The 19653-nt window shown below is 33.5% G+C and overlaps 1 protein-coding gene across 1 annotated transcript; it reads right to left on the bottom strand.

Moving 5' to 3' along the window:
* Window positions 1–14240: 14240 nt before the first annotated feature.
* LOC149540735 (histone H4) lies at window positions 14241–15004 on the bottom strand. Its single transcript, XM_089801822.1, has one exon. The coding sequence runs from the start codon at window positions 14934–14936 to the stop codon at window positions 14625–14627; it is 312 nt and encodes a 103-aa protein (XP_089657948.1). The 5' UTR covers window positions 14937–15004; the 3' UTR covers window positions 14241–14624.
* Window positions 15005–19653: the final 4649 nt, after the last annotated feature.

The following is a 19653-nucleotide window of genomic DNA, read 5'->3' as shown; positions in this document are numbered from 1 at the left end:
GGCTTGGGGTCCTTGCCCAAAAGGTAAGTTCAGTGTGGCCCAGGGATATGTTCAGCTAGATAGCCAATGTAATGTAGTTCAGGAGGTTCCCTGGTGGAGGAAGGTCTGGAATAAATTTTCTTGGCTGAAATGTAATTTTTTTCTATGGTTGGTTGCACAAAATAAGTGTCTTACTTGGGATAATCTCCAACGAAGAGGGTTTCAGGGACCCTCTTTCTGTCCCCTATGTATGTTGGATGGGGAAGATGTTTCTCATGTTTTCTTCTTATGTCCTCTCTCTAGAGAGATCTAGCATAAGTGGTGGGAGGCGTGGTGCCATAATTGTATTCATGTCGAATCTCTTATTGAATTTTGGGATAGCCTTGGCAGACCCCCTACGAAAACTTCATTCCTTCAGGTGGCCTGGGCTATTGGACCTTCTTTCATTCTATAGAATCTTTGGTTGGATCATAACCATTAGATCTTCTGTAATTCCATCTTGGGAGCCACTAAACTATGGCAGTTGATCCTAACTAGGCTTCAAGAGACTATCTCTGCTAAATGTGATATGTTAGAGCCGGTGGATCCTGGTGATTCTCGTATTGTCAGGAATTTAGGATTAGTGGATAAAGGATTTGGAACTAGTAGCAGTAAGAGATCTCAGCCACGAAAGAGGAAGGTTTGTAGAGTGGGGAGATGGAGTCCTCCTCCTGATGCAGTCCTAAAGATTAACATTGATGGCTCCTCCCGTGGGAATCTTGGACTAGTTGGAGTGGGGGAATTGGGAGAGATGCAGATGGCAATGTTATTTTCATATTCTCTATTCACAAAGGCGTTCAATCCAATAACGTGATGGAGGCTTTGGCCATTAAAGTGGCTATGGAGCGGGCTTGTTCTCTCGGTTGGAGGAGAATGGTGTGTGAGTCTGACTCTCAGATTGTTGTGGATATGATAAATAACTGAAGAGTGGATGAATCTAGCTAGCAAATTGCCTCTATTGTTAGAGAGATTCTCCACTTGAGTAGCTTTGTGGATGGGATCTCTTTCTGTCATATTCCTAGGGAATGGAATGGAGTGGCTGATGTCTTGGCAAAATGGGCATCAGAGAAGGGTGCTAGTTGGGATATTTCTATTAGGGATGATCTTCCTGCTGATCTTGGTGGGACTTTCGAGAAATTAGTGGAAAAGGACATAATGTAATTGGTTTTGGGTTGGTGTTTTGGTTGGTTGGGCCTAAGGCCTTCTATAATCTGGTTTTATTTGAATAAATTTTTACCCCTTTTTTCCAAAAAAAAATATTCTACTTTGATTTAGATTTCAATTTTAATTAGTTTCATTTAGATTTAGAATTCTATTCATAACTGTTTAGGCTTGCATTTAGTAGTTTAGTCTTTCATGTTTGATTTAGATTTAGATTTGTATTCAAAATCTATTTGCTTTATATATTTTAGAATACTTTTCATTTACATATTTTTTAAGTGCATGTTTCAAATTAGTTTTAGTTTTATATTTGCCTGTTTCATATTAGTTTTAGATTTGCATATTTCAAAATAGTTTTGGTTTGCATGTTTTAGATTTGAATATTTCATAATAGTTTTACATTTGCATGTTTCTAAGTATTTATATTTTCATGTTTCAAAGTATAATTTTATCATTAATCTGGATGAGAATGCCACCATATCAATACAATTTGTATTTTATTAAAGTTAATGATTTATTTAAAGTAGATGAATCATATATTTAGTATATATTTTATCATTATTGAATTATAAAATAAAATAAAATTCTCAAAATAATAGCTGGCCAAAATAATATTAAGCCAAACAGATGCCGAAATAATAGGGCCCGAAAAGAGGGGCCAAAAAAGAGGACCCGAAAAATAGGACTCGAAAAAATAAGGCCAAAAAAATAGAACCCAAGAAAATAGGGCTGAAATAACTTAATTAAAATTTTTAATATAAAACATTTTCTTTTTGTTAAATATATTTTGCATGCACATTCATGCTTATTTTTTGTGAGGATTGGCGAAATTTGAAACAATTTCGTGGAATGTCAATAGACATCTATTGGGGGGTATGAGGGTTCTCTCATAAATTATAAAACAAATGCTCCTCATTTCATTTTCATTTGGTGCTTTTATAGGGAGGAGGAGATGGAGATTATTGGAGCAAATTAGAGTTTTTGAAGAGGAGTAGATTAAAGTTTTATATAGTTTAGTCTTATATGTTTGATTTAGATTTAGGATTCAAAAACTATTTGATTTAGATATTTGGTAATACATTTCTTTTGCAGATTTTTAATGTACATGTTTCAATTTAGTTTTACATTAGTTTTAGATTTGCATATTTCAAAATACTTTTGGTTTCCATGTTTTAGATTTGTATGTTTCATAATAGTTTTATATTTGCATGTTTCAAAATATTTATATTTTTAATGTTTCATAATTAAATTTAATCGTTGATGTGGATAGCAAGGTCACCTTATCAATAAAATTTGTATTTTATTAAAGTTAATGATTAATTTAAAATAAATGAATCATATATTTAATTTATATTTTGTCATTATTTAATTAGATTATATATGTGTTTTATTTAAATATTTTTCATAGTATATATAGATTTTTATTAATATTTATGTTTGTAATGTTTGAAAAGTGGAAGACAATGTCACCATATTTCAAACATTACAATCTAACTATTTCATTTGAAATAGTTTTGATTTTTATTTAAGTTAGTTTGAACATTATTCATTTGAAAGAATTTATGTTAACTATTAATACTTTTTCATTATTATTATTTCCATATGTTGATTTTTGTTTATAAGTTTGCAGGTTACTATTTGAGTTATGGATACCTCGAATAGAGAATCAAACATTATTGGATACTAGAGCCTAACTACTTCAATGATCTCAAATGATTTCTTCGAGATATAGTTTGACAAATGCCTACAAATAATTAAAGAGGCGTGCACAACTATAATTAAAGTTGTAGAGAAGCAATATTTCCAATTGACTATGTTGAGGAAATGGAAGAAATGCATATGGAAGATGCATAAAAAAAGTTGTGTGACACATCTACAAAAGTGGATGGGTTTCTCTCAATGATGAAAGAAGTATTTCACAATCATTGTTCAATAAAAGTCGCAAAAGAATCCTAATCATTGAAGAATGTGACATGTATTTACACCATCACAGATATATTTTTTGTATATAGTTCATTCTTGTCTCCAGTTTCAAATTTTTACTTCTAATTAGTTGTATTGGCAGTTGTATTTCCCCGTTGTTCAATGTAACTTTCATGGAGAAGAGAACAAGACAAAATAAATTTATTGATGTATGAAAAATTTCTTCAATGGATGTGGCTACTAAATATGTTAATTAAGAAAGAAAATCATAAGTCTAAATAAATTCCTTAATGATAGGCATATTTATTGATTAGAATTCTTAATCATTGCAATAAAAATTGCATTAGCATTATTAAAAATTCAACAATATATAATGTTCTCACATAATCATGGAGAAATAATTTTCATAAAATTGACTCTTATATATTCTTTCACACTTTTAACATCATCTAAATTGTTGTGTTGGGACTTATAATTTCCCTTTCATGAATTAATTTTTCCACTATTCAAGTCATTTGTATAACATATATCCCAAATTTGACCATAGTTGTACTCCGGATGTTCCAACACTATACCTAAATCTCATACTTCCCTTAACCATGTCCCTTATTTTAGTGTAACATTTAACCACTTATTAACCCTAACCATAACACCGAATGTCATATAAATGAAATTGTAAACGTTGGATCCTAACTTTAACTCTCTCTTATAGAGAGAGAGAGAGAGAGAGAGAGAGAGAGAGAGAGAGAGATTAGGGGTGTATCTAGAGAGCATAAAGGGGGAGAGAGATTAGGAGGAGTATCTAGAAATTAGGGTGAGAGAGATAAGTGGGTGTATCTAGAGATTAGAGAGACAGATTAGGGGGCATATCTAGAGACTAGAGAGAAAGAAGGTATATTTAGATAGTGGGGGGAGATATTAATTGGTGTAGTTAGAGAGAGGGGGGGGGGAGAGGATTACAATATTAAAAAGGTTAATAACTTGTATCACAATAGAACTAATCATGGGCACTATAATAGAACTAACCCACATTAAAATTTAACCTGTTAGTTATCCTAACACCAAGGTAAAGTGTACTAATAGCACTAACATCAGCTATAATATGATTAGTAACCCAAAAATTACCTTAACCGCAATAATAACACAAACCTTAACTCTAACTCTAACTCTAACTCTAACTAGATAATTCTAATTTTAACCCTAACCCTTACTCTAACTCTAGTTCTCCCCCCAACCCTAACCTTAACCCTTTATAATCCTAAATCTAATGCTAATTCTAACCCTAACCCTAACTCTTGCCCTAACCCTACACCTTATTATAACTCTAATCCTAACTCTAATTCTAACTTTAATGCTAATTCTAACCCTAATTTTAACCCATATTCTAGCTCTAACCCTAATTCTAACTCCAACTCTATCTCTAACCCTAACCCTACCCCTACCCCTAATTCTAACCCTAACTCTAACTCTAACTCTAACCCTAACTATAACTCTAACTCTAACTCTAATTGTAACTCTAACTCTAACCCTAATCCTACCCATAATCCTAATCCTAACACTATATATAATGCTAATCCTAACCCTAACACTATATGTAACTCTGACTCTAATCCTAACCTTAATTCTAATCATAAACCCAATCCTAATTCTAACCCTAACTCTAACTCTAAACCTAAATCTAACCCTAACTCCAGCCCTAACCCTAAATCTAACCCTAACCCCAACTCTATCTCTAACTTTAACTCTAACTTGATCCTTAACTCTGACTCTAATTCTAACCCTAACCCTAACCCTAACCCTAGCCCCAATTCTAGACCCAAGTCTAACCCTAACACTAACACTAATACTAAAACTAACACTAACTTAACCCTAACCCTAATGCTAACTGTAACTCTAACCATAACCCTTATACTAACCATAATCCTAGCCCTAATTCTAACCCTAGCTCTAACTCTAACTCTTGTTCTAATTCTAATTATAACTCTAACTCTAGCTCAAATCCTACCTCTAAATCTAACCCTAACCCTAACCCTAATTCTAACCCTAACTTTATTTGTAACCCTAATTCTAGCCCTAACTTTATTTGTAACCCTAATTCTAACCCTAACTTTATTTGTAACCCTAATTCTAGCCCTAACCCTAATTCTTACCCTAACTCTAACGCAATCTGTAACCCTAATTATATTTATAACCTAATTCTAACCCTAACCCTAATCCTAACTCTAACTCTAATTGTAACTCTAATTCTACCCCTAATCCTAACCCTAACTCTAACCCTAATTCTAACCCTAACCCCAATTCTAGCTCTAACCCTAACCTAATTATAACCCTAACTATAACTATGATCCTAACTCTAACCCTAACTATAACTCTAACTCTAATTCTTACCCTAATCCTAACCCTAATTCTAACCCTAACTATAACTCTAATGCTAATTCTAATCCTAACCCTAATTCTAACCTAGATTCTTACCCTAAATCTAACTCTAACTCTAACTTTAACCCTAACTCTAACTCTAACTTTATCTCTAATTCTAACCCTACCCCTAATTCTAACCCTAACTCTAACTTTGACTCTTTTTGTAACCCTAACCCCAATATTAACCATTACCCTAACTTTGACTATAAACCTACCCCTAATCCTAACCCTAACCCTAATTCTAATCCTAATCCTAATCCCAACCCTAACTCTTACCCTAACCCTAAATCTAATCAAGTAACTTTAACCCTAACGCTAATCTAACCCTGACCACAACTCTATCTAACTTGAACCCTAACTCTAACTCTAATTCTAATGATAACCCTAACCCTAATCCCAATTCTAACCCTAACTCTAACTCTAATTCTAACTCTAACTCTTATATTAATACTAACACTAACACTACCTCTAATTTTAACTCTAACTCTAATTGTAACCCTAACTAATGCTAACCCTAACCATAACCCTAACACTAACCCTAACCCTAACTCTAACACTAATTCTAATCCTAACCTTAATTCTAACCCTAAATATAACCCTAACTTTAACTCTAACTCTAACTCCAACCCTTATTCTAACTCTAATTCTAAGTCTATCTCTAACCCTAACCCTAACTCTTATTCTAACACTAACACTAACCCTAACTGTATTTGTAATCCTAATTCTAACCCTCACCCTAATTCTTACCCTTACCCTAACCCTAACTCTAACTCTAATCCTAACTATATTTGTAATCCTAATTCTAACCCTAACCCTAATTCGAACTCTAGCTCTAGTTTTAAACCTAACTCTAACCCTAACCCTAACTCTAACCCTAACTGTAACTCTAACCCTGACCCTAACTCTAGCTCTAATTGTAAACCTAACCCTAACTCTAATTCAAACCCTATCCCTCACCCTAATTTTCATCCTAATGCTAACCCTAACCTTAACACTAACCCTAACCTTAATTCTAACCTTAACCCTGCCCTTAACTCTAACTCTAACCCTAACCCTAACCTTAACACTAACCTTAACCATAAACATTAATTTGTCCCTAACTCTAACCCTAAATCTAACTCTACTATAATTGGACTCTAACCATAACCCTAACCCTAACTTTAATCCTGGCTCAAAACTTAACCCTAACCATAACTCTAAAACCTTAACCCTTACTCAAGCCCTAACCCGAACCCTAGCCCTACTATAAACCTAACCCTAACCATAACCATAAGTCTAACCCTAACCATAACCATGACCATAACTCTAACCCTAAACTTAACCATAAACATAACTCTATCCCTATCTCTAACCCTAAATCTGACTCTACTATAATTAGACTCTAACCCTAACCCTAACCCTAACTTTAATCCTATCTAAAACCCTAACCCTAATCCTAAATCTAACCTTAACCCTAACTCAAACCCTAACCCTATCCCTACAATAACCCTAACTAAAGCCCTATAATAACCCTAACCCTAACCATAACCATAACCATAATTCTAACCCTAACCTTAACCATGAGCATAACTCTAACCCTTATCTCTAACCCTAAATCTAACTCTACCATAATTGGACTCTAACCCTAACCCTAACCCTAACTTTAATCCTGACTCAAACCCTAACCTTGACTCTAACCTTAACCCTAACTCAAACCCTAACCCTAGCCTTACTATAACACTAACCCTAACCATAACCATAACTCTAACCCTAGCCTTAACCATGACCATAACTCTAACCCTAACCTTAAGCATAACTCAAACCCTAACCCTAACTCCAGCCCTAACCCTAATGCTAACCCTAACCTTTATTCTATCCCTAAGGTTAACATTAATTGTAATGGTAACTTTGTCCCTAACCATATATCTATGTTTGACTATAGCATTTTACATGACAATATGCCAAAAATAAAATTACTTTTTTTTTAATCTAAATTAAATTTTTTTTAAAAAATTGAAGCATAATTTTATAATGTGATATTGCTATCAGGATTAAACTGTGTGATTTTTGAGTCAAACTCATTGACCCATATTTCATGAGTAGTGATTCAACGTGAATCCATCTCTCATGAGAATAAATGGAACACTCAACACTCATTGGATCTAGGTGATGCTTACAGGGGTGAAGCACTGGGACTTCCCAGAAGGTCTCCCATCCCAGTACTACTCCAGCCTGAGCGCGCTTAACTACGGAGTTTCCTCCATAGTTAAGCCCAAAGCTTGCAACCCCATTTGCAAAACCTTCACCAAGTGGTGTGCCTTATGAACCATTTATTAGAAAGCCCCTTAAGCTCATCAATTGATAAGTAGGAGATAATTTCCACAACAAGTCAAATTGTGATATTGCTATCAGGATTAAACTGTGTGATTTTTGAGTCAAACTCATTGACCCATATTTCATGAGTAGTGATTCAACACAAATCCATCTCTCATGAGAATAAATGGAACACTCAACATTCATTAGATCTAGGTGATGCTCATAGGGGTGAAGCACCAGGTGGAAATTATCTCCTACTTATCATAATTTTATAGTAACTTTATACAACTCTAATTGAAATTAATTAACAATTTTATAATAACCTTATCAAAATATAAATAAAAAGTAAATGTTTTCATATTGCGCTGCGATTGCCACTAGCTTATATATATATATATATATATATATATATATATATAACGCCGAGAGTAATCGTTCCCAATTTTGATTAAAATAACTTTGGGATTAAATAAAAATAGGCGCCTCGAGAACGATTACTCTCAGCGTAATATATATATGTATGTATAAGCTAGTTAATTTCATGTACCCATCAACCGTCGACAGACAACTCCATTTAAGAATCCTATAAATGGGAAATTGTTGAATTAAATTATTTCTTATATTTAAAAGAGAAAATTGCCATTTAATAATAATAAGTGCCACGTAGTGCTTGTACTTGATGTTAGAATGTTTTGTAATAGAAACAGACATTACATATAATAATAATAATAATGAATATATATAGGAAATTAAAGTTAAAAATATAATATATAATACAATTATTACTTTTCAATTATGTACTATATAATATTTTACTATTATAATATATAATATAAAATAATATAATAGAAATTAACTTATATGTTGAACTTTTTTTACCATGCACCGAGTATTAAAATATTAAAGAAAAAGTAATATATAACTTGCAAGTTATTGTTTTCATCAATAATTAATAAAATAATAAATTTTAAATAGTAATGTTTTAAATTTCGAATTGTAATTTTAAATTTTAAATTAAGAGTACTCTTGCATTTCGATTTGACTATTATGATCTTTTAAAATATGAATATAGAAAAAAAAAAAAATCAAAAAGAGACTATGAAATATATATTTTTTAAAAAGTTATGTTGTATTTTAAAGAAGAAATATTGACACGGTGTTGATATTTATAGCAAGAATAATAGAAGATATATTCTTCATGTATTAGTTTATTAATAATAGAATACATTCTGAGTTAAAAATACAATATGGTGGGAGCTCAAACAAAAGGGGTCCTATAAGACCAAATAAATTGAACCAATTATAATGGAGATAAATATTTTTTAATAATATATTACATTGATTAAAAAAATATAAAAACTTTAGAAAAATTGAAACAAGGTAAAAATACTTGCATATATTTGGTTGATATGTCCAAAACTAATTCACTAATCAGACATAGTGAATACAATAGTACATTGCCAGCAAGTACAATAATAAGAAGATTTTAAAAGTATAAATTTTTTAAAGAAGTTTGGTACAAATATTGTAACTTCATATTGTAATAAGATTTTTAAGAAACTTATTCTTTCATTTTTTTACAAATGAGAAAATAACCTAGGTGTGGCCCATGTTCCAACGACAGCCATTATCTTCAATTACCACTTATAAAAGGTTCCAAAAATCGGAAACTCTATCATTCTAGAAGCTTGCATCCTCACATTTTGAAGTAAAAGCATACAAACCCTCCAGTTTTCAACTAGAATCTATTTATTGTTTAAATGGCGCTTTTAAATGGCTTAATGTTTCTGCAAAATCTATTTCTTGGTTAAATGGTTTAAATTAAATGGCTTAATGTTTCTACCTCTAACTAAGGACAACGATTGTGAAGATGCTAGAAGCTTGAACCCTTTGAGAAAGATTTAGTAGTTTTCTTAATGCCACTAGGAAACCTTTTCAGAACTTTCATATTTTCGAGCGGAAGTGATGCTAACTCATCACATCTGCATTTAGTTCATATTGTATAATCCTTAAGTCCAAGAAGTTGTCAGCATGGAAGATCATATTATACATATAGTGCTAATATATCTTGGCCTATCAAGCAAATAAAATTAAAACCTTCTAAAATTAAAACTAGAAATTAGAACTTAAAAACCATTAAATTGCATACATACTTGAGGGGAATCCATGCAATTATTAGACTTCCTATGGAAATATTTGACCCAATTCATTTGCACGCTTGTATTGTCTATTAAGGACTAAGTCTTTCATATATTTAGCCTACCTTCATCACAGTCAAAAAATCATTATATTGCATACATACTTGAGGGGAATCTATGCAATTATTAGACTCGTGGAAATATTTGACCCAATTCATTTGCACACCTGTATTGTCTATTAAGAACTAAGTATTTCATATATCTTTAGCCTACCTTCACCACAATCGAAAAATCATTATAATTTGTATTCCTAATTATATCGCATACATACTTGAGGGGAATCCATGCAATTATTAGACTTGTGGAAATATTTGACCTAGTTCATTTGCACGCTTGTATTGTCTATTAAGAACTAAGTATTTCATGTATCTTTAGCCTACCTTCACCACAATCGAAAAATCATTATAATTTGTATTCCTAATTTCTCAATCATGAAAATATGTAAATTTAAACCATTATAATTTGTGTTCCTAATTTCTCAATCATGAAAATATGTAAATTTAAACCATTATAATTTGTGTTCCTAATTTCTCAATTATGAAAATTTGTAAATTTTCTCATGTCCAGCCATGAAAATAATAGAAAATATTTGTAAATATTTTCATGTTGGGGCATGGATGTTGATGTGATTGTGGAATCAATGGATTGAATTATACTTGAATGTAGAACAACATTGGACTATTTAAAAGGAAGAAGCCCTAAAAGCTAAATTCACTCACACGGGACAATTTAAGAGAAGATATGTTTCTTTGTTTTTTGGCAAGGCATATACAAAATTATATTGATGAAAAGAGTTTTTACATAACATAAAAATACTAAAGAAATCAGAGCATTTAGCTCGAAGTTAATGAATAGAAAGAGATATTATAGTACTCCTAAACAAAAGTGTAATGTGAACTATGGAGGAGATGACTAAAAACCCCATAAACATGTCAGGGAGTTTTACAAAAAAGACCCAAAACTATAGTGCAAAGACTACCAGTCATAGATAAAGGCCATTATATCATTTGGAAACAAAAGTTGAACAAAGGAGCAGGGACTATCATCCATTTTGTCTTGTGGTTGAGGCACATTTCCATGAGCATGTTCACACGAGGAAGAAGCATGACAATAGTGGTGGCTATGAAAACAGCGACCAACAAAAAGAGGACCAACAAGAGGAGTGTCTCTGCCTTTGTGAGCATGTTCCTCAGGGTATGTTTCGCCAAAGAATAGAGTTGGTCATGCAAAACTTGTGCAATCTTCATTTATGGCTTGTATTATGTCCAAGAAGTTGAAAATGTGTGGCAATGGCCCTACAAAGTGCAGTGTTCTACCATCACAATTGTGATTTGCAAGATTGTCAACCAGTTTATTTCCCTCACAATATGTGTGAGTGATGCAAATAGAGGGAACGTTAGCATAATACTCCATATTTGGGTCATAATATATTTGATGCACCAGTTGGAGCACTTTTGGTATTTGATGCCCTCCACTAAGTGTAGAGTCCCCCTCAATGTGAATCTTTGTGCAACCTATCCTTAGGGTATGTTGAAGGCCAGTTGCCAATGCCTTTCCTTCAACCTGGTTATTGGTCCCTTGAGGAATTGGCATTGCATGCATCATAATGGGATCACCAAAGTGATTTCGAATTACAAAACCAATATCAAACTATCATCGATTGCCTCTCGAAGCTCCATCAAAATTTAGCTTAACATATGGAGGAAGAGGCAATCTCCATCTAATCTCCTTGATCACCTTTTGTTTATTAGCGGTAAATTGTGACCTTGGGAAAGGAAGCTTTATACCTAGTCAATCTTTTAATATCTTGCTATCCCAAGATGAAAACATTGAAGATTGGTTTTTGCTAAGGTAGGCATATGTCAAGATGGCTTCCTCAATAGAAGTGTCTAACTTGTTCAAGAACTTCACAATCGTGGAGGGTGTGTTTGAAGATTCTCAAATTTCTTTTCCACCATATTGACCATATTGTTATTGCAAGAATAAGGATCCAAATACATGAACCAAATTGGCCAGGCTAGAAACAAATCCACAAGGGTGTTAGGAGGCATTTGATAACTCAATTTTAAAAGGACATGTGACCAACAATCGAGGGCAAAATCACATGAAAGAAATAGATGGTTTGATGTTTTTATTGTCTTATTGCACATTGTACATTGGAATTGATTTGCAATATTCGATCTTGTCAATCTATCACTCGTAAGGGCTCTATAATTTTAGAGAGGTTTTGTTACTACAAGACAATTCAATAAAAAAAAGTCAATAGTTCATAAAACCAAAAATAATTCAAATTAACCAATATTTTAGCTACAAAACCAAATGAATTTCTAATCATTTAAAGAAAATTGTACTTTTTTTTTCAATAAAGATTAACTAACATTAAAGCTAGGTATTTTTGTTTTCAATAAAGATTAAATAATATTAAAGCTTTAAATCCTAATGACTTAGTATCATGTGTATTTTTTGTTTTCAAAGCTTATGATTTAAACTATGGTATTGTTCTTAAGTATATATCACCAAAAAGTTTATCCTTGTAAGATAAGGAATTGCTACTCTTTTAGCATAAATATATATTTGTCCTATAAGTAAAATACCTTCAATTAAATTTTAATTATAACAATGGAATGACTTAAACATCACACATTAAGGGTGTAATCCAATGGAGGGGAGCTTCCTAAAAAATATTCAAGAGGTATTCTACAATTTTTTCATTATTATTTTAAAATGAGAGGTCCCTAAGTCAAAAAGTTTAAACACCTTCATTTATGGAAGCAAGTGATCATAATTTTTTATATTTTAACATATTCAATTCACTTATTAAATTGATAAAAATTAAAAATTAACATATGATTGACAAGTGGCACAAGAAACAAACCTAAACTTAATGCAAAACTCCCATGGGAGGGGCTTGGGCTCTATTTTTTGTGAAGCAAGTGGCTCCATGGTAATTTTAAAGGGCACTAGAGCTTTAACTAGAATCTTTTCCTACAAAATAAAAGCTCTAAATGTTTAACCCTCTCAATTTAAATAGGTGACAATGAGGTGTGGCTCAATTTAGCCCCATCAGCTTAAAGAATATTTCCACCATTTGTGAATAACATTTTCCCACCAAAAAAGATAATCTCACTAATCATATTCATGAAGAAATATAATTTCTAATTTTTAAAATTCATAATACAATCTTACTATATTTGAAATTCCATTTGACCACTCCCTTTCTTAAATACACCTAAAAAAATCTCAACTAAAACTATTAAACCACTTCCCTTCTTAAATATGCCTAAAAAATCTTAGTTGCATCCACTCTAATTTTAAGGTTAAATATGCTTAAGAAATCTTAACTGCATCCACTCTAATTTTAAAGAAGCAGGTGCCCATAGGACCCTAGCCTTAATGTGTGATGTTTAAGAGTTAACAATAACACAAAATTAAAGAACACATAGGCACACTGGTTCTATAAATTCCTCCCTGCCACCAGCAAATTCACAATTCCAATAATCCTCAGATCAGGATTTGAATAATGTATTGGTTTCAAATCAACATTTCCATTATGAGAACATACAAAAAGAAATGGTTTATTCAGTAGAAAAAAAAATTAATCATCATAAAAAGGCAAATATATAGGAATCCGAGAATTTTGAAAAACTGCATCCATCTACATCCTCCAAAAACTCAACACTAATAACCATTATTAAATTTTTTTCATACCAGCCCATGTCTAAAGAGCAAAAAAATAAATATGCACCTGATGTGATTGTTTCTGCATTTTATTAATTAATTTATAAATCACATTCACATCTGCATTTTATTAATTAATTTATAAATCACATAAGAATGATTATGTGATTTATAAATATGCACCTGATGTGACTGTTATAAATCAGATAAGAATAATTATGTAATTTATAAAATCATTATGCAATTTATAAATTAATTAATAAAATACTCACACATCAGGTGCATATTTTCTCTGCTAGATAGACATCGCCCTTTCTTTGCATCGAAGCTACGCGTGCTATCTATGCTGTACTGTCGAGTTTACCATGAATTTTTAACCCATTCATAAACATTTACAAACTATTGAGTACGGAATTCCGTAGAAATGGTTTAGGAACAAAAGGAAGCATAGAAACATTAGAAAATAGGCCAGGCATGGAAGAACGGTTGATTTCATACACCACAAATAATTAAATTTAAGCCAGCTACAAGAGGCAAAAATCAAGTAGATGTCATCAACGTTTCTAAATTTTTTACTTATTAATTGCAATAACTGGCTGTACAGATTCATCTAATCGAAGAAACCACATCTGAACCCCCATTAATTCAGATTCGATTCACAATTTCAGATAGGCAGATCGTCCAGAGTCACAGATTCCCGATCTTTATTGACAATTAAACGTTGACACCTAAAAAAACAAAGATTCATCGCCTTAAACATCCTGACAACCCTAACTCAAACGGAAAAATTATACCAAACCCTCAGGGTAAACATCATATTGTTCAACAATACATCCAACTATTTTCACATAAAAGCTTTCTGCTAACAATTCCAAAAAGAGGTGGTGTTAAAGAACACCCGGAAAATTTGAACCCACGGGACGAAGAAACAATCTAACCGCCGAAGCCGTAGAGAGTCCTGCCCTGCCTCTTGAGAGCATAGACAACATCCATGGCGGTCACTGTCTTTCGGCGTGCGTGTTCAGTGTAAGTGACAGCATCTCTGATGACATTTTCCAAAAAGATCTTCAAAACACCCCTGGTTTCTTCATAGATCAATCCGCTGATGCGCTTAACGCCTCCTCTCCTGGCAAGACGCCTGATTGCAGGCTTTGTGATGCCCTGGATGTTATCACGGAGAACCTTCCTGTGTCTCTTGGCGCCTCCCTTTCCCAAACCTTTGCCGCCCTTCCCACGACCAGACATTTTGAACTCAATAATCGATTTCTTCGACTTGGATTCAACCTCACACAGAAAACACTTGCAAATGATTTTGTAACACCGTATCTGAGTTTTATAGCTGCCCTATTGTCTTGCCCGCCCTCCCCTGGCCGTCAGATCAATGCGATCCGGAGGAAATGTGAACTTGAATTATTAGCCGTTGGATCTCGAAATTTGCCATTTGATTGGTTGTAGTGCAACGCTAAGGATCAAGCAGGTAGGGGAACCTTTTTCTCCTTGTTTATTTGATTTTGAAATAAAATGTAATTTTGGATGGATATACATCACCTAGTGCGGGATTGTCTCTATTTGTTGGTGCTTTGCCTATAGTGATTTCATCTCACGAACCTTTCTATTAATTTTGCTTTGACAAATGTGTTGAATGGAAAAAAATTACTTCTTATATAAAGTTTAAAGACATGGCTTTTGATGCTTTTTCCTTAAAACTGAATTGGCCAATGAAATATTTCTTAGTAGTTTTTAGGATTTTTCAATTAGTAACAATTATTGATAACTTTTATATGGGGATTATTCAAAGACTTTAGAAAAAGTTTTCGTCGATCATGTCAATTTGAATTTGTGTAGTGGTGTGGTGATGGTGTTTGCACTAGTTTCTTAGGGTTTGTGCTTAGGATGTGTATTTTTTAAGTGGGAAGTAATAATGTAGAATTTTAAATCTATAAACTATATGTCAAAATTCTTCTATCCTTGGATATTGCATTTCATATAAAACTTACGCTATTGTTTTCTTCATTCTCATTGTTGCAAGAGTTCACTAGGTATTATTTGTATAGGGGAAAAAAGATTCCACACAATCCAAAGGGTTAACGAGCTTTCTTAAGGCAATGTGGATGGATTCAAGGCAACGGTAATACACAGTCTAGTCACAAACAACGATAAAAAAATGAGAAAATTGTCTCAAATAATCCATGAGAGAAGAAGAAGAATGGCTCCTCTAATAATTCATCTAGTCGTAGGTGATTTTCTTATCCTTTTAAGGCTCCCCATGGCTTACTTTACATTGAAGATAGACACGTTACCAAATGTAATCATGGGTTTTATAGGGTTTGACAAAGTTGTCTATGTATGTTTTGGTCTAGACTCTTGTGAGGTGTCATATGGCTGATTAATATTCTATGTGATTTGTTCTCCCCATGGAATGGGACAGTTAATGCACACTATTGTTGTTAGTTAATTCCAAGGGGGGGGCAACTACCCATTGCCAAGATGTCCAATTTTAGTTATTTCATGCATTGTGCAATTTATAAGTGTACAGTCTCAAGTTGTGACTTTTTAAAGACTTCCAAATTGAAGGAGAGACATTTCTAGGATTAGTGTTTGTTTATTAGTTATGTTTTTGCAAGTAGTGAAAAGATGTCTCAAATATACAGCGCAATGTACTCCTATTTGTTGACCCAACCGATCACATTGACATAATGAAGAGTAGTTAGTGTAAGTGTGTTGTCACTTATTGGCAACCGATCAAGGAGAATACATCATCTCATGAGTACCGATACACATCTTCACTGGTCTACACGATACAATGAGACAAGGCAAAGACTATCCCAATCAACATGAAGAGTCGTCATTGTGACATGGGAGAGCAAACATGGCAAGAATTCAAATTTGGTTTGTATTCTAACATGAATGGTGGAACGTAGAACGGGAAAATGAATTGAGGCGAGACCCGTAATAGACTGACAATGCTACTAGTCTAGATCCTACATCAAATGTGTCATGAGTTGCTCATGAACTACTCAATAGTGCAAATTCATATTTTGGATTCACTATTTTGAGCAAAATAATTTGGTGTAGGAGCACCTGGGTAGGCTAGTGGTAGACCTAGGGCTTCCTAAATGTTTTGGCTTGTAATGATGCTAGCCACATCACTAGATCAATAAGAGGACTAACTTGGTACGAGGGTGTGGATAAATACCTTATTAGGTGTTTAGGAACCACCATTTAAGACCTTTTGCATAGTTTGGGATCAGTTGGAGCAAGTTTGAGAAGTAGATGTTTAAAATTACAAAATTGCTAAATCTTGCAAAAGTTGTCATTGACAATTTCTTGCAAAAAAAGAGCAAATTTTTAATTAGAGCTCTTCAACTACCTAAATCAATTTAGAACATTCATGTTAAGCCTGTATAAGACCAGATCCAACCTTTTCAATCGGTTAGTGAAAGTTAGTAAGGCATTGTACAGACTATGTAATAAGAGCAGTATTAACACTTAATGAAATTGTATTGCACTTGTGGGAAAATGGATTAATTTTTGCTCTATTTTTGTTGAAGAATCTTAGTCATTTTGTTTAGAATTTATGTACAACATTTGTTTGATTTTTCATTTAGTTTATGGGTCTATAATTATATATTTTGGTTTTCACCAGTTTGGTGGTCTGAACAGAGGTGTGAGTGCAAAATGGGGTCCTAGGGCCACTTCCCACCATAGGCATTGTACGGCTTCTTGGGATTTGGAACTAGACTCCATGTACAATAGAGGAGAGCCCATGGAAAGCATGGAATTGGTTTTTAAGGTGATGCCCTAGGCAAGTAAATCCAACTTGATTAGGGATCACATAGTAGAAGAAGAGCTATGGAGAGGATTGAAAGGATCAATTCTTCGGTCCAACCATGTGGTGAGTTAATATGAGTTGTGGACTAACCCCAATCCTAAGGAGAATTTTTTGTGAGAGCCCTGAGGAGTGCAAAATAAGTTTTTGCATCTAACAATAATTAAACCCTTGAAACCCTCAATTTAAGGCTAAAAGTGTGCTAGTACAATACAGACAATTTGGGAATCCAAGACCTCCAAAATCTTCGAGAAGGGTATTGGGAAAGATAGTTTGTTTGGGCACTTGTTAAGGTATTTTACAAGATATCCTAGTTTTAATGCATTTGGAGGGCTAATTCTAGTAGCTATTTTCCAAGCATTTGAGTGCATTTCCACTTGTGGATTGGAACTCAACAGGGGTTTTGATATTGATTTGGGTTTGGAAACTTGGAAAGAGACCTAAGGCACTCCCAAGGGTCCTAACATGTCCTTTACAGGCTTGGAGTTACCTATGGTGATAGAGAGTAGTAAACAAGAGTGTGTTCTATCTAGTTGATGTGCACCAACTGAATGGTTAGGATTGGTTGGCTAGAATCCTAAGAAGCATAGGGTGTGTAGAAACCTCAATTGGTCAAGTGGATGACCTAAGGAGACCATGAGAGTAAGCTTGGGGAAAGAGCAAGGTTAGTTGTCATGTCATAATCTTCTAAGGTTTTGACACCCGTACATAAAAAGGAGACTTCATGTATTCAAGAAATGGCGATGGGGTTGATGCTAAAGAAATATAGAGAGCTCGTATATGTGACTGTGATAAGTGTAAAACAACAAAAAAATTATACACTGAGCTAATTCAAAGGAAAATCAAAATGAAGGACAAGAGTTGTTAAGTAGAGGAACAAGACAAAAAGCCACATCCACCTAGAAGCATAAGTTGTGCACTATGGACAGGGGTAAACAAAGAGAGAAAGGTAGAATGATACTAAGAATACCATAGAGCTCACCCAAGCGATAAAAGGAGATCCCATCATCTCTAAAGGTATTCACTGGAGATCTAACAAGAAATAAGTGTTATATCCATTATATCACATTTTGATTTCTCTCTAACAATCGTAATCATTTTCTAATCTCTCAACCAAGCATGCTTGCAAGCATATGTTAAATCCTCTAACAAGATGCCTCTTGGAAGGAGTGCTAAATCATGTAACCAGGTAGCTTTAGTAGAATGATTGTAATCCTAACATGCTATTGTCATTCCCAACTGAATGAGTTCTCACAAGGAACAAGCTATAACTCTTAACTAGGCAACCTTATATCTGCAATAAAAGGCTAGTGGGTATATTATCCCCACTGTGGTTTTCATACTCGCATCGAGGATTTTCAAGTACAAAATGTGTGTGTCTACTGACAGATGCTTATGTGTGTGAGTTTACTTGTTTCCATTTTACTGCATTCACAATTATGTTAGCGCTTAAGTGGTTGTTGGTTAGTATACTTGGAGTAGTTAGAAGAATAACTAGTTTTAGAGTCAGTGTTGATTCACCCCCACCCCCCCCTCCCTCTCAATACCACTGGGACCAAAGATTGGTATCAAATCATAGACCTTGACAGTTACAAGCCTTACAAATTGAGGGTAGATCAAACAAAAACCATGAAGTACAAGAAGTTGTGTGAAGAAGCTCTAGACACTATAGAGGATCTAAAAGAAAATTGAGATAATCATTAGCAAAAAGAAAGAATTTGGCAAATAAACTCTGTGAGAGTCATGAAATCATTGAGCAAATGGAAGAGCGTAGTGGCTTAGGATGGATTCAAAGAAACTAAACTATCTCTAACCTCACAAATAACAACAAGAAGTTGAGCAAGTCAGTTGCAAAACCACATAAAGAACTGAAAGAAGCATTAGAAAGGTTAGGCCAAGCACAGAAAGATAGAGGTGATGTTGCATGAGCACTAGAGAAATTTGAAAGACTACTAAGTCAAGTTGTCGAAGTTAAGAGAGTAGATAAAGAGAATACCTCATAAAGGACAAGTAGATTTAAAAGTTTATTGAGAAACCTAGATGCACCAATGAGATAAATGAAAAGCTGAGAAAGTTTAATGATAGCTCTAAGAAAATAGATGAGCAACTCAAAGCTCAAAGGAATGCCAAGAG

The sequence above is a fragment of the Cupressus sempervirens genome, chromosome 9, assembly GCF_028749045.1.
Source record: "Cupressus sempervirens isolate cs-2001-9-10 chromosome 9, ASM2874904v1, whole genome shotgun sequence".
Taxonomy (NCBI): domain Eukaryota; kingdom Viridiplantae; phylum Streptophyta; class Pinopsida; order Cupressales; family Cupressaceae; genus Cupressus; species Cupressus sempervirens.
This window is presented reverse-complemented; position numbering and strand designations above follow the sequence as displayed.

Excerpts from the sequence above, each read along its gene's own strand:
- LOC149540735 (XM_089801822.1), bottom strand. The coding sequence starts at position 14,936 with ATGTCTGGTCGTGGGAAGGGCGGCAAAGGTTTGGGAAAGGGAGGCGCC.